Source organism: Pteropus medius, unplaced genomic scaffold (assembly GCF_902729225.1).
Source record: "Pteropus medius unplaced genomic scaffold, Ma_sr-lr_union100, whole genome shotgun sequence".
NCBI lineage: Eukaryota > Metazoa > Chordata > Mammalia > Chiroptera > Pteropodidae > Pteropus > Pteropus medius.
Genome location: NW_024351730.1, coordinates 4,129,393 through 4,155,622, shown reverse-complemented (window position 1 = coordinate 4,155,622; position 26,230 = coordinate 4,129,393). Strand labels below are relative to the sequence as shown.

General features: G+C 32.6%; 1 protein-coding gene across 2 annotated transcripts in view; it reads left to right on the top strand.

The window, feature by feature from the left end:
- Nucleotides 1-25,301, top strand: part of GNPDA2 (glucosamine-6-phosphate deaminase 2) — a 28,105-nt gene extending 2,804 nt beyond the window's left edge. The window contains exons 3-7 of one of the 2 annotated variants that reach the window (XM_039845123.1): nt 3,658-3,759; nt 5,774-5,956; nt 11,400-11,584; nt 16,114-16,288; nt 24,279-25,301. In XM_039845123.1, the coding sequence (XP_039701057.1) occupies nt 3,658-3,759; nt 5,774-5,956; nt 11,400-11,584; nt 16,114-16,288; nt 24,279-24,340 (707 nt within the window). In that variant the 3' untranslated portion in view covers nt 24,341-25,301. The remainder of the gene's footprint in view (nt 1-3,657; nt 3,760-5,773; nt 5,957-11,399; nt 11,585-16,113; nt 16,289-24,278) is intronic. The other variant, XM_039845124.1, reaches the window with a different exon arrangement.
- Nucleotides 25,302-26,230: the final 929 nt, after the last annotated feature.

The following is a 26,230-nucleotide window of genomic DNA, read 5'->3' as shown; positions in this document are numbered from 1 at the left end:
TGAAGAGTTTCCCTTAGTAAAGTATGTTTCCCATTTATTTCTTGCCATATCAGTGATTGAACATATTAGTATATAAAGCCAGAAGAAATATCTATATGTATATATGTCTAATATCTACATTTTGTTACTATTTCTTTGTTCAAATTCCATCTTACCTACCACCCCAAAATACAAAAGGAAATATTCTAACTTAAATGATGGTCATAGTATTTTTGTACCTTTTTCTAGTAGTATTTTGTTTTTAGGGATGTCACTTTCACTGTTTATGTAATTTCTTAATAGATTAGCCTTCTTATTAATCATTAAGAGGTACCTAGAGTATGTGCTGCTGCCTCTTACCTCTTTTGTTGCCTCATATTACCATATTAGCCCTTTGCAATTTCTATGTTTATTTTCTTTCTGTTATAGAAATACTATAAGTGAAAAGTTGCAGATTGGTATGTTTTCATGACAGAGAAAACCTATGCATTAATTAAATATTTTATTGGATTTCGTTCTCTGTTAAGGTTTTTCTTAAAAAATAACCAAGTGGTATCATTGATCTTGTGGCACTTTATTTGATATTGTAGATTTCCACAGGAAAAAGTATTGGCCCTGGAATCAGAGCTGCTACTTTCTTGGTTACTGCAAAGCATTTGTTCTGCATCCCTAAGCCTTGGTTTCCTTACCTTTTAGGAAAATAGGGATAATAATAGTTTACTATCTGTTTTGAGGCTCAAATAAGTGTGCACGTCCTTTGTATACTGTAATTACCATATAAAGTTCTCATAAGTGTGTTTTATTTAAACAGTATTTTTTTCTGCTCCTCCTCCCATACATGCCAGCTACAAAAAAAAGGTACTATCATATTTTTTCCACTTCCATAATTTCCATTAAAGGTACCCTTTAGCTCACCAAGTTGATTTTTTTGTTTGTTTGTTTTGCTTTTTGGTTTTTGGTCCAGTGAAGTAGATAGATCTTGTTGAGAATGGCAGAGAGTTATTTTTAAAAATTATACACACCAGTTCTAGGCCTCCTCAGCAACCACAGTTCTGATGCGTGAGCCCTGGTGTTTGAACCGTGGCCTCTATATCATTTTGCATACAGTAAACCTGTGCTACAGTCAGGCGAGCTGACTTAATCACTCTGTCTTAATTATGATGTAGAAATAGTAACCTGACTTTAGAGGTGGAATGGCTTCAGAGTCATAAATGCCAGCAGTACTAAACGGTTTTGTGTATTCATATATACAACTTTTGCTTGATTCCGGATAGTAAAACTGCCTAGTAATACACTTGCCAAGGGAATATCTCTGGAAAACCTTTGTTGATGGTTTCTGCTTTCTCCTTCGTTGACTGTTGACCAATGTTAATCATGCCCCCTCTGTACCTTTTGAAATTTAAACATATATTTCTGTAACTGCAAGTAACATGTATTGTAGTTATGCTCTCCCACCAAGCACATTTCTGAGTAATATCTGTTCAGTATATGTTTATTGATGTGATCTTGACAAGCTTGACATTTAAGGGCCTACATGTTGTAGGCCTGACCTACCTCCCTGACTTATTCCCACTGTTCTTGTAAACTGAATCATGATGGGCAAATTAGTATGCTTTTACTTCAAAGAATAGGCCTGAACTTGCTGGCTTTACTTTCACTGATGTTGCTAGTGTGTTACGTAATGAAAACTATTTGAGTTCTGGAATCAGACAAAGTCTCTTGAATTTCTAGCTTCACTGCCATTTGGTATTTGGCAAATTCCTTAATCTTTTTGACCCAGTTCTCCCATATTCATAATGGAAAAGATAATGCCAGCTTCCCAAGGTTGTGAGATTTACATGAACTAATGTACAAAAATATTAAAGTAGCATCTAGCACATGGTAGGTATACAAATATCATCTCTGAACAACCTCCCACATCTTTTCCTACAGTTTACCCCATCTTTGACTGTTGGAATTCCACTCCTTTGAGGCTCAGTTGAAATGTCATCTTTTATCCTTCTTCCAACAAGCAGGACTATAGTTTTTGATTCACTGTACTCCAGATTTCTGATAGGTTATTTATAATATTTTTCCTTATATTATGGTTATTTTGTATTTCCCTATCCCTTTTTTTGTGAGTTATTCTAGCATAGAAATAGTGTTAATCTTTGTTTTATTTGAATCATAGTAAGCGCTTGCTAAATGTTATGTTAGTAAATGAGTATTACAAAGCAAATTAAAATGAAGTTTCTTTAATCGGTACACCCTATACCACATCTTTTGTTTTTTTTCTTCAGCCACTTTGATTACAAAAATAAAAAATGAATGTGTTTTTTTGTCATCACCATTGTAGCAATTTCTCACTTTTTAAATTTATATATCCTTAAATTAAGGAGGAAATCCTATAACTATGCCCTTGACACTGAAAGACACAGAATATTTATGCTTCTAGAAGAAAGAAGGAAAACCATATCTATCCATCTTTTATCCAGGTTTCATGGTAGTGGGGCATAATTCTTAGAGATGGAATTTTAAAATTCGCCACATAAATTTTAAATTGTTAATTTCATTTTAAAGTAGTATTATGCTTAATTTTAAGAAAATCTATTACTCTTCTATTCTCCGAACCTGTCTGTAATATTTATTATTTATAGCCACTTCTGTTATTCTGTCATCTCACATGAGAAGCAGTTTTTTTGCTACTCTAGAATTTGTGCATGTGTGTGTAATTTTTTTTTTTTTTTTTTGGCCAGCAACTGTTTAGTTCTATCATACTACTGTCTGCCACTTCAGTAGAAATTTTGTCTACAGGTGTTTTGTCTGTTTTGTGATAGTAGGTAACTAGGAATCAATACCGCAACCAGGATTTGGAGGGCTAGGTCATTTGCTGTAAGAATGCAGATGATCTAATGTTTAGTTTGTAGTTAAAATGAAAAAATATAGCAAATTCAGAAAACAAAAGGAGACCATCCTCAAGAGGCTAACTTCATTTATCTTTATTGTGACATATCATGAAGCACTATCAAACATCTCTAAATTTTGTAAAACATGTATAAGAATTACATTTGTAAAACAATAAAATCAAGAATTCAGATGAAGTACCCAAAACTGAGATGCCATTTTCTAGAAGTCATTTTACATTATACATTTTAGCTGACACGCTGAAGATAACACAAAATGAGACACAGGAGCTCCAGTTAAAAACTTAAAAGCTAAGATTCCTCACTCAGTTGTTGCCAGTTTCAGAGTAGGGACAATATTTAAATTTAGCTTTGGTTTCCCTTTTGATTTCAACAAATGGTCAACACTCGACTTATTTATATATTGTTTATACTACAAATCTTCTAAATTTTTTTTCTCAAAAGGTAGATATTTTCTTTTCAAATGTGCTCGCTAAAAGTTTCTAATCTTGGACTGTACAGCGTTAATTCTAAATACCCAACAACTCAAGAATAATCTTCTGAACTGTAATTTCTGTTTATAGATTTCCAGCTTTCATAGCAAATTCTAGTTTACTAAAATTTCGAAGTACCTTGAAAAGAGACTAATTCAACATATTTGTTAATTGAGTACATATTTAAATTAATAATTGTTTGCCTAATAATTTAGAAACATAGAATATTAAGAAAAAAAGTTAATGTAAACTTTTTTAGATATTCCAGTTACGTTAGAAAATGTAATCTTCATCTATTTTAGGGAGTACACCTTTAGGATGTTATAAAAAACTAATAGAATATCACAAGAATGGAGACCTTTCTTTTAAATATGTGAAGACCTTTAACATGGATGAATATGTAGGTAAGCTATGTTATTTGACTATATTATTTAGATATTGTATTTTGAATAAAAAATATATTTTCAAAATATTTAATTTATTATTTGAAATTATGTTTTGAATATAACATGAATATATTTCTAGAGTATAATATACAACCTTGTGATGAAGTTAGGAGTTTATATTAAAAAAATATATTTTTGAGATGATGGAACAATATAGTAGAAAGAATATGAGTCTAGCAATCAATATCTGCATTCATCTTGGACTCTGCAAATTACCAGTCTTGTAACTTCGATCTAATCTGTTCACATTCTCATTCTCTCTCTCTCTCTTTTTTTTTTTTTTTTTAATTTTTCCTTAAGGCAAAGTTAAAACCAGTCTTGTGGTGGAAAAAATAAGCTAATATGTATGTAAAAGTAATTATTAAAAGATTTTTCAAGGATAAGGCTATTTATATTTTCAACTGTGAAACTTTTATAATTCATTTATTGTTAACTTGCTTACCTAGAAAGATCTATGATGCATATAAACTACATTAAAACTTAAATATAATAATACATTTTTAATGGTAGCCTAAGTGATACCCAAAAAACTGTTGTGATACAATATACTTTGCAACACATAGGAAGAATACAGGAGAAACATGGACCAGCATTTCACTTGTATGGTTTATTAATTTATGCTGAGCTTAATATATAAGTCAGTTTCATTGGTTAAAATTTTGTGCTTGAGAAGTATAGTGACTAAATGCACATGAACTAGACTTCTGTTTGAACTCTAGCCCCTCTGTGAGCTATGTGACTTTAAGAAAGTTATTTAATTTTTCTGTGCTTCTATTCTTCGTCTATAAAATGGGAATGATAGTAGTATTTTAATAGATGTTGAACAAATTAATTGAGCGAATACATGTACAGTGGTTAAAATAATGACTGGGATACAATCATCATATGTTCTACATAAAAAAAATTCCACATTTAATTGAATATGGTATAGAAAGTGTATAAACAGACACTTCTCCCCAGAGGACATACAAATGGCCAACAAAAATATGAAAAGATGCTCAATATCACTAGCTGTTAGGGAAATGCAAATCAAAACCACAACATGATACCATCTCACACCTGTTAGAATGGCTGTAATCAACAGGACAAGCACTAACAAATGTTGGAGAGGATGTGGAGAAATAGGAAGCCTCATACACTGCTGGTACTGCAAATTGGTACAACCACTATGGAAAATAGTATGGAGATTCCTCAGAAAACTTAGAATTGATCTACCATATGATCTAGCAATCCCTCTACTGGGTATTTACCCAAAAGACTTGAAAACTCATATCTAAAAAGATATTTGCACACCAATGTTCATAGCAGCATTATTCACAGCGGCCAGGACATGGAAGCAACCAAAGTGTCCTATGATAGATGATTGGCTAAAGAAGTGGTAAAGAAGTAAATGGAATATTACTCAGCCATAAGAAGAAATGAAATACTGCCATTTGCGACAACATGGACGGACCTCGAGATAATCATGCCAGACAGAAATAAGCCAGACAGAAAAAGTTGAAAATCATGTGATATCACTTATATGTGGGATGTAAACCTAAAAGCAACAAATGAGCAGGACAAACAAACAAGAGACTCATGGACATGGACTATAGACTAGTGGTTACCAGAGGACTATAGAGAGAGTAGTGGTTACTAGTGGGGTGGGGTGGAGGGATGGTAGAGGGTAAGGGGTCAAATATGTGCGGTGGCGGGGAGGGGAGGGCGATTTGGGTTAAGGGGATCAAATATATGGTAGCTGAAGAAAACTCGACTTTGGGCGGTGAACACAATAGAATATACAGATGTGAAATGATAATGTACACCTGAAAATTATATGATTTTATTAACCAGTGTTACCCCAGTAAACTTAATATATATATGCATATATATATATATTTTTTTTTTTTAATAGCATTTATGGTTTAATCAGGAAAGTAAATTTTAGATTTATTTCTGGAAATAATTTTTTACTTATTAACTTTATATTTAGGACTTCCCAGAAATCATCCTGAAAGCTACCATTCTTATATGTGGAATAACTTTTTTAAGCATATTGATATAGACCCTAATAATGCTCATATTCTTGATGGGAATGCTGCAGATTTACAAGCAGAATGTGATGCATTTGAAAAGAAAATAAAAGAAGCTGGAGGAATTGATCTTTTTGTTGGAGGTATGTAAAACATTTTGTCATTCATCATTTGTTAGTATGTGGATGAGATGCTTTGAATTAAAAAAAAATCTTCCCATTATGTTATGTAAAGAACACCTCTGTCTATAATACCTACTCATATGCCTACTGATTTCTATTTTACATTATTTTTATCAAAAAAACTTAAATGTGTGAGTTGGAGTTGTTTAAATTATATCTTGAGAAATAGGTCCCAGTCTTTACCAAATTTTTCTAATTCTTTAGAATTGACAGTTTACTGTATCTTACAAAACAAGTGATGTGTTTCTTTTCTTAAATGGTGTTTTTATCCTTGTACTATTTCTTTAAAACTTTGACCCAACTTTCTTATCAAATTTGAGGTTAAATCTCTCAAAGTTTGCATGTGGAACAAGTGGATTTTAGCATTTCTCTACTGGTCACTAAATTGCTTTATCTCACTAAGAAATCACTAAGAATGACTTCTTAACTGATTTCTTATAAAGATTTTTCATAAAGGTGTTGATATCTTAGTTTCAACTTAAAGACTGAATAAAAATAAAATGTAAGATTTTATTTATCATCAGCCTTTAATTAATATGAATTAAGCTGTACAATTAAATTACAAAGTGCTTAAATGCTGACTAAATTACTCTTGAAGTTTGTGTGTGTGTGCACACGCACGCGCACAGTTATCATTGAAAATAGGTGGAATAATATCTTCCTGTGTAATGACAAGAGTTTTCTGTCATCATTATGAAGCCTATGATACAGCTAATTCATTACCATGAGAATAGGATAGTAGCTTCAGAATAACATCAACTAAACTGAAACCAAAATTGTTTTTTGGCAGATTCTTCAGTATTCAACTAAATATTAAAGCTCTAAATTAACATTAAGTTCTCTGGATATATCTTATAAATAATTTGGAGAATGGGAAAATTACATAAATTAGATCTTCGGTAGAGCTGTGTGATGTTAATTTATTGTCAAGGTGGTCAGGTATGGTTTAGGCAGTTGGTTGCCCTTGGGAAAAATTGGGTTTTACTCTCAGACATAAATTTGCATCATGTTTTGGCCACTTACCGTCTGTATGATCCTGGGAAGTTTAATTAAGCCATTGAGATTCAGTATAATTAAGCCATTTGTAAAACAGGATTAATGATAACCATTCCAAAATTTGTGAGAATTAATGGTGTTAAAACATGTATTAAATGCCTTACACAATAGTTGGTATGTAGTTGTTACTCCATTAAGTGTTACTTCAATCTCTCTCTCTCTGAACTGTAGATACTGATATAATTTTCCTTAATTCATTGAATGTCCTAATTTTTTTTACTGGATTACCTCTAAGGGTAGCCAGCAAGATTGGAATTTTCTCTTTAAGGAAATTTTTATCTCTGCCTAGCAGAACCAGTATCAATCAGTTACTTGTGTAGATGGGATGGTTTTTACTGAGCAGTAATCTAAGTTAAACTATTTTGCTTTCCCAACTAGAAAGTTATCTACATTTTAAATAAAATATGCTAATATTACCTCAATATTCCTGGAAAACATTTACACTCCACTTTTGTCCATTCTGAGATAATTACTGTTTGCATCTGCCCATATCAAGGCTAAGGTATTAGATGTTTGAGAATGCTTAAGGAGTGCATTCTTTAGATTTCCTAAACTCCATACCAAAATCAAGTAGAATTACTATAATATAATATACCTAAATTGTTTATCTTAGTTTTATCAAGAAGTATTTTCACTCATTTGCTGTTATACAAAAAGACATGTAGTTATTAGAGGTTCGGTATTAAAAATGGCTGCATTAAAAATGTCTTTTTTATTTTACTTTTTCATTTGAGAATTTTTTTCCTGTTAATTTATTGACCTTACAGAAGGAGCAATGTGGCACATCCCTTGGGGACTCAAGGCCAGGAAATAGAATTTACTGGGGAAAAAAACTGATAAGAACCCTTTTACTCCAGTATATCCATTTCCCTGCTTTCCAGAAGTATCTATAGCTTAATGTAATGTTTAAGGCTGAATCTCCCTTATCAAAGATTTCTAGTGGAACTTTCTTCTTTCCCCACAGCTTTAAGTCACTTCTCATTTCTTTTTAGCTAACACTTCTTGATGCATTTTCTCAGTGTAAGCCACCTTACTTCTCCCTTTGAAACTGATGGAGCATAAATTATAATTACTTATTAATGACTCTTACTAATAAAAATAATTGTACTTTATTTTTAACCAATTTTTGTCTTAAGTTTCCTGTAGTTGTTCTTCCCTACCCCACCCCCCCAAAAAAAAATTAAGAGAATTTCCTTGCCTATTCCGTTAATGTCTTTACTAGTCATATGATGATGATTCAGGGTCTGACATTTTATATTTACCATCTAAAAGACATAATTACTCTGAACGTAAGGAAGAAATAGTTAGCTTTTTGCATTTTCTTTGAACTTTTCCTGTTTGGAATACCTTATTATTGGAGGCGTACTCATGAAAGAATCTCATTTGATTCTTTGCCTTTGTTGATGTAGGTTTGTTATCATTGGATTTTCAAGATGAGGTTTGGTATCTGGGTCTTACCACTTACCCTTCTTTTGTTCCAGGGTTTGGTTAATAAAAACACTAAGAACTGAGCCAAATGGGATCAAAATGTCAGCTTTATTAAAGGTAAAGTTGGATTATAGATTGTAGGTTGGGCTTGAGGCCAAAATGGGGTTTCCTACACCTCCCTTCTGAATTGGAAATAGTTGGATGAGAAAGAAGAGTTCATGAATATTAATCCACCATTGCTCACTCCTGGAGACTGGAGCAGGAGTTCCCTTCCCTCAGTAGAAAAGAGAAATGATGGAATATACTCTCAAAAGTTCATTTTCTTCCTCTAAGGACAAAAGTGTTGAGAGAAAGGGTAAAGTGTATAATGCAATCCCTGACCCACCCCAGCAATAAAATACTCAAACATGAAATTTATAAATAGACTCTAAAAGCATTAACTTTTAAATTATCTTAGGATAATTTATTTTTAAAAGAAAAAATAAAAGAATACAATGAGGAAAACTTTAACCCACTCCTTTGGTTATATGATTAGATGCTTTGGTTTATAAGTAATAATCTGCTAATGGGACTAAAACTGAATTAATTGGAATGATTCTGGGGCAACTCAGAGAATTGGGAGAAGAGTTGGAAAAACAAGAACTTAGGAGCATTAGATCTCCAAAATAGAAACTCATCAACTCTTTCCTATAGTGCTGTCATCAAGTGCCACAGCTCCAGATGCCTTTTTTCTTTCTGTATCCCTGGTCAAGTTTCAGAGTTTCCAGAGAGAAATTCTAATTGTTTTAGCCTGAGACAAGTACTTATCCCTAGACCACAATCATTCTGCCTAAGAGAGATAAAGGGTATTACAATTGTTCTATCCTCTTTTATGAGGGGAGCAGAGCAGGGTAGAAGCAGCAGGGAGAAACTATGAGCATATCAAAGAATAGCAACCATCCATTCATTTATTCAGCCATTATTTAGTGAGGGCCTTCTATGTGTCACGTCTTGTTCTAAATGGTAAGAATACAGTAATGGAGAAGGTGAAATCCTTACTTTCGTGAAGTTTACATTTTACCCCCACAGATTTTTCATGAAGGTGTTGATATCTTAGTTTCGACTTAAAGACTGAGTAAAAATTAGTCTTTGTTTTTAGATTTGATGATTATTTTTAAGAAAGTTTATAAAGCTTTCTAAAACATTCTAAACATTTTTAAAATACGATTTCATATCAGGAAGCTCAGATTTGGATAATTACTAATGGTCAGTAAAGGAATGTATTGACCCTTTCTCCATCATGAACCATTGCTGATAATTTTCAGTTTTGCTGTATACTTTTGTGTGACCCAAATCAACGCTACTGAGACCACTGGCATTGATTTTGGAAGACTTCTTATTTTTCCTGGAACTTCTGTTTTCCTTGTTTCATCCTTTCCTCTTTTTACATACATAGATAAACATTAATATAAATATTTAGGCAGATGTGTACTTTAAGAGGTGAAACAGAACAGTTTTACAAATTTAGAGAGAAATGCATATCTATAATTTAAAGTATGTTTACAAGTGGAAACAATCCATACAGTTAACCACATGTAGATGGTTTTATGTCCCCACATTAATGATTCCCAGATTGTTGTGCTTTAGTAGTTATATATTTGCTTTCTGGGGTTTTCATTTATTTTTTTGTTCCTTTGAAACCAGGTTGTTCTTTATCATATTTTACCTTTTTGGAGCCTGGGAAAATTCGTTAGAGTTATATGTTAAGAATCAGTAAAGTATACATATCTATCATTAAAGTAAATGTGCAGATTATAAATGTAACAGATATTTTGACTCTGAGAGAACTTGTAGGGTTACTTTTTGAATGAAGTTTCCAGAAATCTGACTAGCTAGTAGAGTACATATATGTGAAACTTGATTTATTTATGCCATAGAAACATTCTTGACTTTATAAAAAGATTTACCTCCAATTTCCTTCAAATAAGAAATGTCGTATTTTAACTAAATTTTGCAGGCAGTCCTAGAGTATTACAGCTGGCAGATCTTAGAGCAGTATTTTCAAATTTCAAACAACTATTTTTAATTAGTCATCACCCACTATTAAGTCATGAAATTGATGTCGTCAGTCTCATCCAGTGTTTCCGTTTTGTATGTTTTGTTAAATGAAATATAGCCAATGTAGCTTGTATGGCTCCTAGTAAAGGTAGGTATTGTCTCATGAAATTCTCGTTTTAATTATATTTATATGTGTGTATGGGTGTGTATATGTTCTAGATTGCAATGTCAAATGTATTTCTTATAAGAGATTATAGTAAAAAAAAAAAAAGTTTGAAGAAAACTTCTGTCCTAGATAGTATCTTGTCCAGTCTAGACATTTTTATAAGTGAGGAAACTGTACTTACAGAGAGGTGTAGTAGTTAATTGGCCCATCTAGGCTATAACCAAGCAAGTTAAAGTGTGAGTATAAAGATCATTGGGTAGGAATCAGAAAATTTAGATTAGGGTCCTCTGTGTATATACTAAATTGTTACCTTAAACAAGTCGTATATTATCCTTGAGCATCATTTTCCTTTTGAGCTTAAAAAAAGGTGGGGGAGATGAGGGAAATAAATATGCCTAATCTATCTCACTAGATTGTTAATGTATCTGTTGAGATGATACGTGTGAAAATGCTTTATAAACTGTAAAGCGTTATTCTAATATAAGGAGATACTTAATTTTACTGCTATTAGAATCATGCTAGCTCAATGCTAAGCATATGAAAAACATCGAAATACATATTGAATCAAATACAGGAACAAATATTTTAAGGCAGCATTAGAAATTCAGCTATCAAAACAAGGTAAGTATGCTATGACTATTTCTTTGCTCTTAAAAACATGTTGAACTTTGAGAAACCTTATTTACTTTATGTATATTTGTGTATTTCTTTTGAAAGGAATTGGTCCCGATGGTCATATTGCTTTCAATGAGCCAGGATCCAGTTTAGTATCAAGGACAAGATTAAAAACTCTAGCCATGGACACCATTTTGGCAAATGCTAAATATTTTGATGGAGATTTATCGAAGGTGCCAACAATGGCTCTAACAGTTGGTGTGGGGACAGTGATGGATGCTAGAGAAGTAAGAATTAAAAGTTCTTTAACATTTTTCCTTTGATATCTGTAGATTTTGGACGAATTATGGTGCCAAATTAGTGATAATTTGGTTGAATCCTGTTCACATTTTAAATTGTTGTCTAGCTTTCAGTAACTTCTGTCAGTCTCATTGCCATATTTAGAATTCAGCTAGTCTTTTGGAGCTGTAAATTTAAGCATTAGGCACCACCTCTTTCAGGATAATGCTTCACTTGCCTATTCCTGCTTTACAGCTTGATGTCCTAAAATCATCCTGATCATACATAGTCTGTTTTTAAGTGAAAAGTCTTGTGAAAAACTGCTGGGACAAAGATGCAATACTAGTTAACACTAAGCTACTTTTGGAGTCTCAGGATAATTTAGTGCTTCTTGATGGTAGGAGGATATCCCAGTTGGTTTCCAGAAGAAAAAGCACGGACTGGATCTGTTCTAAATTTGGTATATTTAAAAAAGCAACTGTTCTTCAGTCTTTTTCATTAATAGCGAATATACTTAAAGTTTGAATTCATGTGTGGTGCTGATGCTACTGTTAAATGGAAAATAGATTTGAATGGGAAACCAAATTTTTAAGTGCTCAGTACATCAGTAAGTATCTTCACATTTTGGCAGCTCAGATAATGAGAACCTTCCGCACATATCCTCGAAGTGACACCTTGGAAATTATTGCAGGTTTCCTCAAGATTTGGGAATTGTCAGCTAGATAAGGAACCATACAGGTCACTACCCTCAATTGTCACTCTTCCTTGCCTTGAGGCCTTTACACTGATGGTATGTGTGAAATGCTCTACTTTTCCAGTCCTTGCTTAGGTAAAATGGCACCAGTTTTCAACTTTCAAAGCTCCCTTTAATGACCATAATCCTCATAATCAAAATTATTTTCTTTAATTTTCTCTCATACCACTCTGCTCTTTTTTTAGCACTTTTTGCAACTTCTAATTGTTATTTTTTTTTTTTTTAAGTTTACTGGTTTAATATCTTTCCCCTCACTGGTTTAATACTTTTTAATATCTCCCTGAGTTTATGGATCAAGTATATCTAGCACCTCAGGCAGGCTGTCACATAATAGGTATTCAGTAACTATTGGGAATCATTTGAATGAGTTATTTATGTTCATAATTCATGTTGGACAGAGTTGATTCTATCCATAGCTTGGCTATCCACCTGAAACACCAGATCTGATTATTATTGACTTTTGGTTATTTGCCAAATGTCAACTTTACCTTCAAAAGATTAAAATTTGTTTTTACTGAGATATATTTAAAGATAATGCTATATATTTTAAAGGTAATTTCAAAAGGAAGGCCCACTGTTTTTCACTATTGCAACATCTTTAGAATTGTTATATACAATTATAATTTGGATATATATTTTATGATGACATAAGGAAAAGCCAATAAAACTTAAAAATCTGCTTTTCATTTTGTTGCCTTACTGAAAGTCACAGAGGTTATCAGTGACCTCTTAATTGCTAAAACCAGTATCTTCTCTGCAGGTCTTGTCTACTGGGCCAGCCTCTTTTCATCATCAACTATTGACCATTTCTTCTGTTATAAAACTCTGCCATTATTATTCTTCTTTTTTGACCATTCCCTCTCAGTCTTCTTTCCTGGCTCTTATCTGCCTTTTTAATGTTGTTCCTTAGAGTTTCATTCTAGCACTGTATATTCACTCTCATACTTTTGTTCAGTCTTCTACATGACCTTATTTTTTAAAATTAACATGTCAATAGCAGTCACATTTTAGAACATTCTTCTCAGCACTTTTATCATTATTCTGAAAAGAGAAACTACTCTCAATTCAGCAATAAGTGCCTATAGTATCTTTAGCCAGTCCTCTTTCCGAAGCTGCAGATTTTATATTTCCAACTGCCAGCTGACATCTAGATGTTTTAAGACTCCTTATACTTAAACTACCAAAATTTAATCTTTCTACCAAAATTGCCTTTCTTCTGAATATTCCTTCCCTTGGTGAATAGCAACACTCTCCATGAAAATTATCTAAGCTTATAATGTGTGTCTTTCTCAGTTGCTTCTCCACATCTAATTCCAACTATTTAACAGATAACTTGGAGATAAAGATTGAGCCTGTATCGCAACTGCTTTAATTCAAATCTATGTCATATGTAATTTTTTTCAAAGATTATTGCAAACCCATTTTAAGTCATGGTTATCTCTATTATCTACCTATCCTGTTCTCTATATTACAGCCCCAATTTTTTTTTTTTTCAAAAATATAGCTCAGTTTATTACTCATCTATGTGATTAAGAGTCTGTTTCCCTGTCATTTCATCACAAGGTGAAATCTAGCCTCTGACGTAAAAATACTCTATCTTATCAGATTTCAAAAAGTGTTCAACTATTTAATTTCCCTTTGCTCCAGCATTAGCAAATTTCTAGTTTTTTATTGTCCACCTCGTAACTGTCTGAAATACCCTATGTAGAATTTTTCTTCTTATCTTTAAGACTTGGTTTCAGAGAGTTGCTGCTCTAAAACTTTTCCATGATATAAGAAATACTCTCCTAGAGAATAGTAGAGATGGTAAAATAGAACTAAGCACATATCAATGTCAAATTATTCTGAGAGCAATTCTTTTAAATTTCTGCTTTCCCATACATTTAATTCTCATTTAAAAGTTGTGTGTGTCTTATGCATGCACACACACTGAGTAATTCTTCACACTGCAAACCTCCACCAGCCTCCTTTTCTTTCCTTCCTTCATAATGCTAATACCAGCATCACTATATATTTTCCCTTTCTCATCAATGTTTGTCTTTTTATTGTTTTTCTCAATATACATTGATGTTGAAATTTACCAACGTTTTATATTCAATAAGAAAAGATTCTTAGCTCATATTGTCTAGTTGGTAGACCTTTTAACATTTCTCTGTCTCTCACAAGACAATATAATGTAATTAAGGCTATGGACAGTGGAATCAGACCTCTTGTTTATATCATATCCTTACCAAGACCTTAGAATAGTTACGGAATATCTGTCTCAGTTTCCTTATCTGCAAAGTATGAAGAAGAATAGTATTTATCTCATAGTGTTGTTTTGAATAGTTAAAGTGCTGAGTTCAGTATTTAACATTGAAACTACCAAATCATATTCTGAAATTCTTCTGAAAAAACTTCAGAAAATATCCGTCATGCTGCAGTCACTAGATATTTTTATTGAAAACGAAAGTGTGTATAAAGTGGTTTTATGGAGACTGTTCAAATGCTGGTCTATGGACTTCTGCCAGGGTGAATAGTAATCCCTTGGGACTCTAATTCCTGAGTCCTAACTTCAAAGATTCTGAATCAGAAGATAATGATAGAGCAAAGAACCTGAATTTGTATGTGTGTGTGTGTGTTTAAAACTCCTCTGTAACACATACTATATCAATCTTAAGAGGGGAAAAAAATGTTAATAATGTCCATCAAGGAAAACTAATTAACAGATCCATTAATCAGCATTGTGATTGTCTTATTATATCATTTTTGTTTTAAAAAATGCTTTTAATTATATGTGACATTATTAAATTCCTCACTGAGCCGAGGTCTCTATTAAGAACAGGAAGTATCAATAAAGACATAAGTAGAAATTCATACATATCTTGTGCATTCATGGGCTTTGATATTAATCAAAATGTGCCTTCAAAATGAAAAATAATGAATCTTGACAAAAGAAATACAGTAATATCTGGTCGATCAATCTTTAATTTCTTCCCTGTTTTAGATCTGATTATAAAATGTGTGCAGAATTTTTATGTTATATCTATTTTAGAATTACATCAACCTTAACATTCATTTTTTAGTTAACGATCATAATGAGAAAAAAATCACGTTTAAAGATCTGTAAACATGTTTACATAAACTATGTAGGATCAATTTACTGCTAAAAATGATAAAAGCTTCATTCTGACACACATGTACACACTCAAAATTACATGTTCTTTGCATTACCTCATAGGCTGTTAGGGATTTGGAACCAAGAACTTGGATTCCCTGTTATTAATAAGATAGTCCTTAAAGCTTAGTTCCTGCATTTAAGTAGATCCGGACTCCTTTAAATCTGGTTTTGTTCTAGACAACTTTAGAGAGCACATGTTCAATGACACAGTCTTCAGGCTTCTTTCTCCAGATTACTGTGCTTTTTCAAATTAATATTTATTGCTTATCTACTAGAACATTTTGGTATATCATTCCCGGTTATATAAATTGTTGATCTGTAATTCTGCTTTTGCAAAACAACCCTTTTGTTTTTCTTCATTCTCCCAATTCTTATGCACATCCGAATTCAGTAATACTACGTAATAAGATGCTATTTTACTCTGTTAAACCAGGAGATACACTTTGTGCTTTGCTGTTACCTTAAAGAATAGAAATAAATACCTTGAACTATGAAAAATATGGGCCTGTTTATTTTTATTTTGCCCTCAGAATAATATTAAAGTCTTTGTTTAAAAAGATAGAGCTTCTCAGTCACTTGGAATAAGTTTTAAGAATTAACAAGTAATGTTCATGATTTTTCAGGTAATGATCCTCATAACAGGCGCACACAAGGCATTTGCTCTCTACAAAGCAATAGAAGAAGGAGTCAATCACATGTGGACTGTTTCAGCTTTCCAGCAGCATCCCCAAACTATTTTTGTGTGTGATGAGGATGCTACCTTAGAATTAAGAGTTAAAACTGTGAAATACTTTAAAGGTGAGCACTGAAATTTCAAAAGCAGAATGTAGGAATGTTCCATTGTAGATGACAATTAAAATTTAATAATGATTATGGAGTTACATCCTGCACTGTGGCCTACTGAAAACTGGCATTGTGGGGACACAGCAGCCAGTTCTTTCAAGAAATAGAAACAGTATTCAAGTAATAGCTCACCTCAGATAATAGTAGCTTTCAGTGTAGTTTCCTATTATTTTTTCATGAAGAGAATCTCTTCAGCTTATATATTCAGTAAACAGGATTTTTCTTGAAATCCAAAATCTAATATCATTTTTACTTTCCTATTGAATACACAAGATTAAATAACCCAAAAGGAAATTGTGTGTGTATGTGTATCCTTTCTGATTTTCTTGTTTACCTGTCATACCTCTTTCCCCAAGCTATGTTTAGAATCTAGTCAGAAAATTTTGACTACACTCAGTTTAGAACTTATTGCTTTCTTAAGAGTCATCTCCACATAAAAATACACACATGTAAACAAGCTATATATGTACACTTTATAAAGCACCTGTATTTATATAGCTGACATGAAAATGTTATGTAATTGGTCATACTTATAGTTGAGTAATTTATAAAGTATGTGATACGTGTACAGCTGATAATACATGAATGAATATATTTGTAATATTTTTACTCTAGTAACTAGAGGTTTATTTAATGTATTTGAAAAATTATACTGAAACAATCAAACCTATATTTCATGGGTATCATTACTTTGACAAGGTTAAAGAATTTACCATATTTTAATTGCCTCCATGACACATCTTTTTTCACATTTATCTTGTCCAAAATTGGGATGTGTTTAAAATTGGTGTTATATCATAGTTTATCTGGTAGCAGTTTTTCTTAGTGGTGCATAAAATAATGGTGTGTCTTTCAGTCTTTGGCATTTCATATTCATGAAATAGAGTATATAAACTTTAAAATTATGAATCAATTTAAAGGAAACTAGTAATTCATAGTTCATATAAATGTGTGAAAATGGCAAAAATCTTGAAGGTGATACACAAATAGAAGTTTGACAGTCAGAATAATCATTTTTAAAACAATTTGGCAGTCAAAATAGTCTAATTTTTAAAACAAAAGTTTGATCATATGTATATAGTTTTGTATTTGCATTTATCTGTTGTGAGCATTTTCTTGTTTTACTAAATATTCTTCAGAAGCACCTTTAATGGCTATATAATAGTCAAGTAGGCATATAATTTACTTAAACATTTCCTTAATGTTAAACAAACACTTAGATTATTTCCATTTATATTTTTATCAGTTAAATTACCAATTTTTTTTACCAAGCCACAAAGAGATCAAATAAACTGAATAATTGTTAGTAATTTGACAGATAAAAGCATAGAATATCTGTGATGAGTTATGAATAAGACAGCCTTCGGATGGAATTTTACCCATATATTTCCATGTAGTCCTTCAGAATTCATCAAAATATTAGGTTCCTTCAAAAACATTAATAGAAGAAATCCTCATTATCCACGTATTTTAATGAGTTTTAAGGAGATTCATTTAACATTGTCATTTTACTACTACCAGCCATTTGATTTTGTCAATTTGGTTTTTATCAGAAAATTTTTACATTCTAGTGAAGTAAATATTTTTTAAGATGTTTAATAATCATAGCCAACACTTACATGACCAGGTGCTATTCTAAATGCATTATACTTATTGTCTTCTCACAATTCTATGAAGTAGGCACTCTTAATAATGTCATTTTCAGATGATTTAACAGGTTTAATAGAAATGTTAAATCACCCAAAGTCACACAGCTCATACGTGGGCGAACTGGGTAAATGAAACCAGGCTTACGTGGAGTCTGGGCTTTTGTCCACTGTTATAATGCTGCTTCGTAAAAGAGTAAGCTCTGACTATGATATGATCTAAATTATATTTCAGTCCCTTTTTTCATGCCATAATTATTATACCCAAAAAGGTATAGACATATGATAAAGATAATTTAAAACAGAAGGAAGTAGATGATTTTTATATATTTAGTTCTTTCAGTTCACTTCTCCAGAGTATAAGCTTTTCTGAAACATTTTCGAATGTACAATTCTTTATGAGAGAATTGCTGCATTGCCTTTTTCAGGGACTGTATTTTCCACTTTGGAGGTGTATATATTTCTGAAGAGGCTCAGGGTATCAGCTTCTGTCAGGACGCCTCCTTCAATTTGAAGGAAAATGGAATTGAGATACTGTTTTGGGCTATATATAAACCTCATTTTACAGTAAGGTATTTTGATATAGGGTAGAATCGTTGATATTCATAAACTTATACATATTATATAGTTTTATATATCTGCCATATCCTCATTGAGTTATAGCACTTCAAGATATACTGGAGGATATGAACACTGTAGTTATCATCTGTAATTCTTCAAATTCCATTCACATCACAACCCTTTCTTCTGCCATCTTTAAAAAGTGCCAAAAGGAACCTTAAAAGATTCTGATTTAGCTCCAGAAGAATATGTAGGTTAACTACATCTAAAATAATAAAAATCATCAGTAAATAGAAGTTTATTTCAACATATGCCTCTTGAAAGATAAAAGCAAATCAAAGGAAAACAGTGCAATACTTGTTTTACCGTTTACTGGGGGGTTTTTTGCTTTTTAAAATAAAATTTATTTTTCATTTGCTTGAGATAATATATTTTAAGACATCATCATCATGAACATTTTTGTTTGTTTGTTTCGTCCTTTTTAGGCCCTACTTCAATAGCTTGACAGAGGTTGAATGATTTCAGAATGAGCCAAAAACCATAAAATTGACATCTAAAATCTATGGTATTTAACTTTTCTTCTGGCAACATGTCAGAAAGTCTATATATTTTATCAATACTCAGAAGAATTTATTTATGATTTAGCAATTATTTTTTTCAAATTTTTACGTACAAAGTTGTCAGTTTTTACCTTAAGTTATAGTGAATTCTTGACTTACTATCCAAAAAGTAATAAAATTTTTAAGATTCCTAGTTTAGAAGCAGCCTTATCTCTTATATAACTTATATAGCCAACGTATAGTTAAAAGGTTGAAAAAGGAATTGAATTTTTAAGGTTTACCCTGATGTCTTAAAGCTCTAATGTATTCTTTCCACGATCAAAGCTTTAAGAAATGATAAATGGTGTCAAGTAGAATGATCATTAAAAGCTTATCTTAGAAGACAAATCTTCTAAAATCTTCTAACAAAACATCTTCTATACCACAAAGTTGAAATTATCACTGTCTTTGTTGTCCTCTCTTCTTAGGTCTCTCCACTCTGCATTTTACTTCTCTTTACATACTTGTTGTTGAAAATGAATTAAACTTTTCAGTTAAATTCTGTTTTAAATAAGATTGGTTCTGTTTGGAGATATCATCTGGTAAATCTTTTTCATTTAAGCAGATATTTCCTTTGAACTACAAAACATACATTAGTGTATGTTTCTGGTAAATGTAATTTTCAAGTTAGTGTCATTAGCCAAGAAATGGGTTAAAGTCCATCAATTTCATGGGTTCTAACATGGGGTTAATCAAAAGTATAAAAAGTATCCTTGCCTAACAGTAGTTGACATTCTTTATAAAAAGTTGGCTTATTAAGTGATTTGAGAAAATAATATGCAGTGCATTAAAATAAAAGCTCCAGAAGAGTAGGGACTTTAGTTTTGTTCACTGCATTATTTCAGCATCTAGCAGTGTGCCTGGTACATTTGAGGCACTTGATAAATTGTGAGTGGTTGGACAGGTAGGTGGATGGATGAACACATGATTAAGAAACCATATGGTTTACATGCTATGTTATGTAAATCACACTATGAAGTCCAAAGGATATTAAATGAAGGAGAGTGTTCAATAGTAGTTATAGAAAACTTTGAGTTGATGGTATTGAGAGCCCTTGAAGAAGGGTAGCATTTAGATTGGAAAGATATGGCATGAGCAACAGTACAGATGTAAGGATGAGCTAACATAGTAGCAGAAAAAGTTGCTGTTAATAGAGAACAGTTAATGTGTATTGATAAAATGGTGCTGGATTATACTTTAAAAACGAAAGGGAATATATAGATGAGCAAAAAGGCAAATCAGGGCTGACATGTTAGTCGCTCTTCCCTTTTTTTAGATCATGGACTACTTTGAGAATCTGGTAAAAAGACCGTCTTCAGAAAAATGCATAATGTGCACACACAAATTTGTGTACTAATGCAGATGGTTTGAGGACTCCTGGACCCTCATGTAGCTCTGTTATATCCTAGATTTCTAGGCTAAGAGGCGGTGCTGTACTTGATTTCTATCAGGTGGACAGCTTCTATTCTCATCAGTCTGGGAGTCGGAGATGGTTCAGTATCAACTGCTCTACTTTTTCCTGCATTCTAAGTTTAACTCTTTTGTTGTATTTAAATATGTAGTGTTTAACTTTTTTATGGTACTTTAGATTTTTTTTTTTTAACCTTGAAAATCCCAATATTAGAATGTAGGCCACAGGCAAAAGGGCTAGTGTAGTTTAAAACTAGTCTCCATAAAGAACACAAAGAATGTTCACTGAAAGAATGCTCGTGGATTGATTCTGTTCTGGCTTCTCTCAGAACTCTTGCATTTGAACATCCAAGACCTAATTTCTTCCCTACAGAGGTATAAAATTAACTGCAGCAGCATTTGTAGCACCGAAAGGGTATTGGAAGGGGATTTTATTAACCCTGAGAAAAATAATTTTAAATACTAATCAAAGAAAAAATGCCAGTGAGTGTATTTTAAATCCAACCACAGGGATAGCTTTGCATAACAGTCTAATGAATGAAATATTTGTTGGTTTGTCCACATATTCATGGATTTTTATCACAGGCATTTTTGTCTTCAAAGCACTAGTAAGCATGTTACAGGAGTGTATAACTTTATAGGAACTATAACTACAGAAACATTTGAGTATTCAATTGTTATTTAAGACATATAAACCAAACATAATAATTTTATGTAATATGTTGAGTATACTGCTTCTGTTTTGAATTTTTGAGCTGAGATTGCTCAATTTTATAAATAAGGCCAGATAACTAAACGGCTGCCATATATCTGCGATGGAGGCTGAACCAATCAAGTGTCTTTATTTTTAGCTTGGTACATTTTATACAAAAATCCTTTTATTTCCTGGATTAGTTGTTGCTCTCAAGTTTTGCAGTTTTCAGACTTTTCCCATTATTCACTTTAACCTTTTGAACTGACCCTTCTTTCCCTCTAGCGATATGGAAGCCTTAACATCTGTTCCCCTACAGCCCTGCTTTAAGATTCTAAATTTACTCTAATCCTTAAGCATCCTTCCCTGTAAGGTCTGGCCATTCTGCCAATGCCCTTGATCCTTTTCTATGCTAACTTAAGGACCATGAACTATAAGAATTTCTGTTATCTCCATCTTCACCTTTTCTACTGGTTCCTTTTTATCAATATATTGTCTAGAATGATTTTAAACTAAAACTACTAGATAGCACTATCTCACTGAACCTTCACAGACTTTAAAATAAATGTTTATTAAACTTCCACTATGTGCCATGACCTATCAACCAAGGATTTAAAGCAGTGACTATAAGGTCCTCATCCTTAATTTCTAGTTGGAGACATGGTAAAAAATTGTATTTTCTAAGACTGAAAATTGCTTTAAAGAAAGTGAAGTAATAATTCATTTTAAGGTGATATTTGGGCCAAGACCTAATAAACAAAAAGGAGATAGTCATGCTTTGCTCAGGGAGAACAACATTCCAGGCTGAATCAAACAGCAAGTATAAAGATCCTGCACTGCAGCCAAGCTCAGCTTTTCTGAGGTAACAGCAGCAAACCTAGGGTAATCCAGCAGAAAAGGAGAAGCAAGAGAACCTGAGATCAGAAGGATAAAGACAACAGAATAAAATCTAAATTATTATCTGTTATCAGAGCAATTGAATAAAGGAATGATATAATCAAGGTTCTAAGAGTAGGTTGTCAGCTATGCCAAAATTGTATTATGGGATGGGGAAATGAGTTAAAGTAGGGAACTGGAGGTAATTAGAGATGACAACTAGGGTAGTAGCCTTGGAGATGAAGAACTGCGGCCAGTTGGGAATATATTTTGAAAGTACACAGTCCCCAAATTATGATGGTTCGACTTAATTTTTCAACTTTACAGTGGTACAAAAGAAATACGTATTCAGTAGAAACTGCATTTTGAATTTTGATCTCTTCCTTGGCTACTGATATGCAGTGTAATATTCTCATGATGCAGGGCAGTGGCAGCGAGCCACAACTCCCAGCCAGCCATGTCATCATTCACAAGAGTAAACTAGTACTCTACAGTGTAGTATAAAGTGCATTTTCAACTTATAATATTTTTAACTTCTGAGTTTGTTGAGATGTAAATGGTAAATCAAGGAGCATCTGTAGAGCCAACTGGTGTTGCCGCTGAATTAAAAAAAATCAAAACTGGATTTTAGTTGTCTAGCTTTAGCAGTTCACTGAAGGGGAACACCATCCATATACCAAGATTTTCAAAGAAAAGGTTTGGAATGGAACAAATGGGTCTGGACCTTGTTAAATTTGAGGTGCTGTTAGACACTGAAGTAGGCTGTTTAGTTAGCATTCTCTCACTTTCAGGTGCAGTGATGAATTTTCTCTCTTTAGACTCTTCTTTTTTTTCCTCCTATTGCATGAACACTTCCATGTTCTATGTCCCTGCCTTTGCTTATTTCTTCAAAGGGGGTATTAACTCACGGTTTAGGTTTTAGAGTGCTTTTGCAGCCTTACTGACAAGGAACATTTGCTTACTAACAAGTACTCTGTCTCCCCAATCCAATAATCCCACTTCCTGAGAAAACCACATTATAAGTCCTCCTCCCCACCTCCATGTTCTTAACCTGGAAAATTTGACCTCCAAAATATAAAATATTTAGTTTATTAATTGGGGCAATCTTTCCCCCCAAAGAAATATATTACATATGCATTAAGACATGAGTAGATAGAAGATATTTCTCAAGAAGCTTTAATAAGAACAATTTAGAAGCATAGCAATTATAAGATGAAATTTAAATGAACTTGGAAATTAGTATTTAATATAGGCTCTCTTCTGCTGAAGTAGACCTCCTCAGTTTTAGTAACTCCCCTCAGTGTGGCTTGTAACCAACCTTTATGGTAAATACATGTCAAAATGGTGATAAATTGCCAGATGAATGGAGAACTAAAGCTATTCCAGGATTTGGTCCTGTCCAAGAAGTCCATGGAGGAGACATGTGATCCATGCCAAAAGGTCCTTGATATTTATGTCTTAATCCTGTATACCAAAAGTATAAGCATTATGGGCTATTTGAACCCACGGATGTCTTCTAAGCATGGTTATTTTTGATAGGACCAAATTTCAAGGACCACATCTCTGAATGTTTTGGACAGGACCAAATGTCCTGCAAGGCTATATCCTAGTGTAGCAACAATTCTGATATGGACCAGATCTCTGAATGTTTTGGACAGGACCAAATGTCCTGCAAGGCTATATATCCTAGTGTAGCAACAATTCTGATATGGACCAGATCTCTGAATGTTTTGGACAGGACCAAATGTCCTGCAAGGCTATATCCTAGTGTAGCAACAATTCTGAGTCCCTCATTGGAATCTGGTAGAGGATTTGGCCAGAGGATCAAACACTTAGATGTAATTAAAACATGTTAACCAAGTCAGTATTAAAATTTGTTATTTTGTCATACTGAAGCTCTGAAGACAACTGCTCCTACTTCTGGTTACTCACAAAGGACCTGTACATATTCTTGATCTATAGATTCATAAATAATTGTAAATTGATATTTACTAGGTAGTTGAAACTAAACATTCTGAAACATTTCTATTTGTATTTTTAAATAAACATATCAGATAGGAACCAATATACTTGCTGTATCTTATAAAAATCTTGTTTTTTAAGTAAATGAGATATAGTTCAAAATTTAAAATACAACTAGAACTGTGCTTTTTTTCTTTAAGGTTTAATGCATGTGCACAATAAACTTGTGGATCCACTATACAGTATGAAAGAAGGAAATTGAAGGAGATTGGAGCAAAATTCTACTTGAATGAACAGAACACTTTTATAAGTAGTAGATGAATTTTCAGCTATGCAATATGATAAAACATGGGGAATTTTTGAAGATTGTCATTTTTGAAGTCTAATATCTACATGTTAAACATTCCATACTTAGAATGTGTCCACTTTATACTAGAGTTTAGGAGAAGTAGTTGGCTCTCACAATTAATTAGCTCTTTAATATTAAAGTACAGAAGCCACATAACCACTCTATAAAACAGCACAGAAATGAAATGTGTGCCTGTTTAAAAATTTAAGAAGTCATTTTAAAGGTGAAGACTGTACATCAAGGACATTCATGTAACTCCAGTAGCGTTGTTAGATTTTTATTTTTCATCCACATGAAAACACTCCAAGCCTTTCAGGTATCAAACAACTATCACTGCAAACCTTTACTTTTGAAATGCTATCTTTATCATTTCTGTGCATTACACAAGCTTTCTGCACGTGATTGCCTTAGTCATCTTCCTGCAATAGCATCTGGACATCAAAAGTCCTGCTATATATTGTTGGTACAGAAAATCTAAAGAGCTGACAGTGCCTAAAAGTACATATATGTCCTTCTGGAAAGTATAAGTGCATGATTTTTGTGCACCTTCTTCTATAGTACTTTTTTATAGATGTGCTCTTGTTTTTATTTAATGACGGGTTCATGCTTTTAATATAAGTATTTTGGCAATTATGAGCTTTATATGTAGCAACACATTTAAGGAAATTCTTTTGAAGAACAATTTTTGATTGTTAACTTCATAAATGATTAGCTTTATTTCTTACATATATGTCTAAAAGGATAATGAAGTATATCTAAAAGTAATTACTGTAAACTGTTTTAGATTGCAATAAGAACTTGCATCATTAAACTGCAAATAAAAGTATGTTTTCTATCTTTAACTCAAATAAAGCTTATAATAAAGTCATCTAAATTTTATTTTCATAAGTGAAATTGAATACACGCGTCTTGAGAGATTCCAGTAGTGGCTGTGAGCCTGCATTTAAGTTTTGTTTGTTGCCATCATCTAATTAGGAGATTTAAGTTAAAAGATAATGACTCTACTTATAATTTCTTCATCTTGCTCCTTGAGTAAAAAGTACTTCCTTTTCTTCTGCACATTTTACATATTATAAGCCCATCTAGTAGAAGCAGCACGTAAATACCTACTTAATTAATTGCCTATGTGATTGAAATGTATTTACAGTTAAGTTCCTTAAAATATTTAAATAGCAAATAAATTAGAAGTTAAATAAAAATAAGTAAAACCGTTAGGATAAATGTTAATTCCAAATAATGAAACTGTAATAACCTTAAGTATTATAAACGGGTTTTAAATGACTAGTGATTCATTATAATTTTCCAGTCACTCCTGGCAATAAAGTATCAGTTACTGAAAACTATCCTAAGTTCCTTAGAGGGCCACATAGTATCATAGTGAAAAAGCTAAAGATACCTGTTTTGGTGCATGGTTCATCAGTTATTACTTGGCTTTAAATGTTCTAGCTGAAACAATGTAAAGGATCTCCTTTCCATTACTGCTCTTGATGTTAGGAGGCTAGTTTAGGTCCATGTAATCAAGCTCCTCAGCAAACAGCTTTCTGGCTACTCTAGCTCCTTTTACTCAGGATCTAAGCTGCTGTTAAGGAAAGAACTAAGAAGCCCATTGAAGATATTTCCATAGGAATAAAGCATGGTGCTAAGAATTGGGGTTTGAATAAAGAAACCACTGTTTGAACCCTAGCTGTCAGTAACTATGATGTTGGGCAATACAAAGTCTGAGCTGCCCCTACAAAGTGGGATGGTAAGACTACCTGTACCTCCCTTGTTTTATAGATTGAATGCCTATAGAGATCATTACAG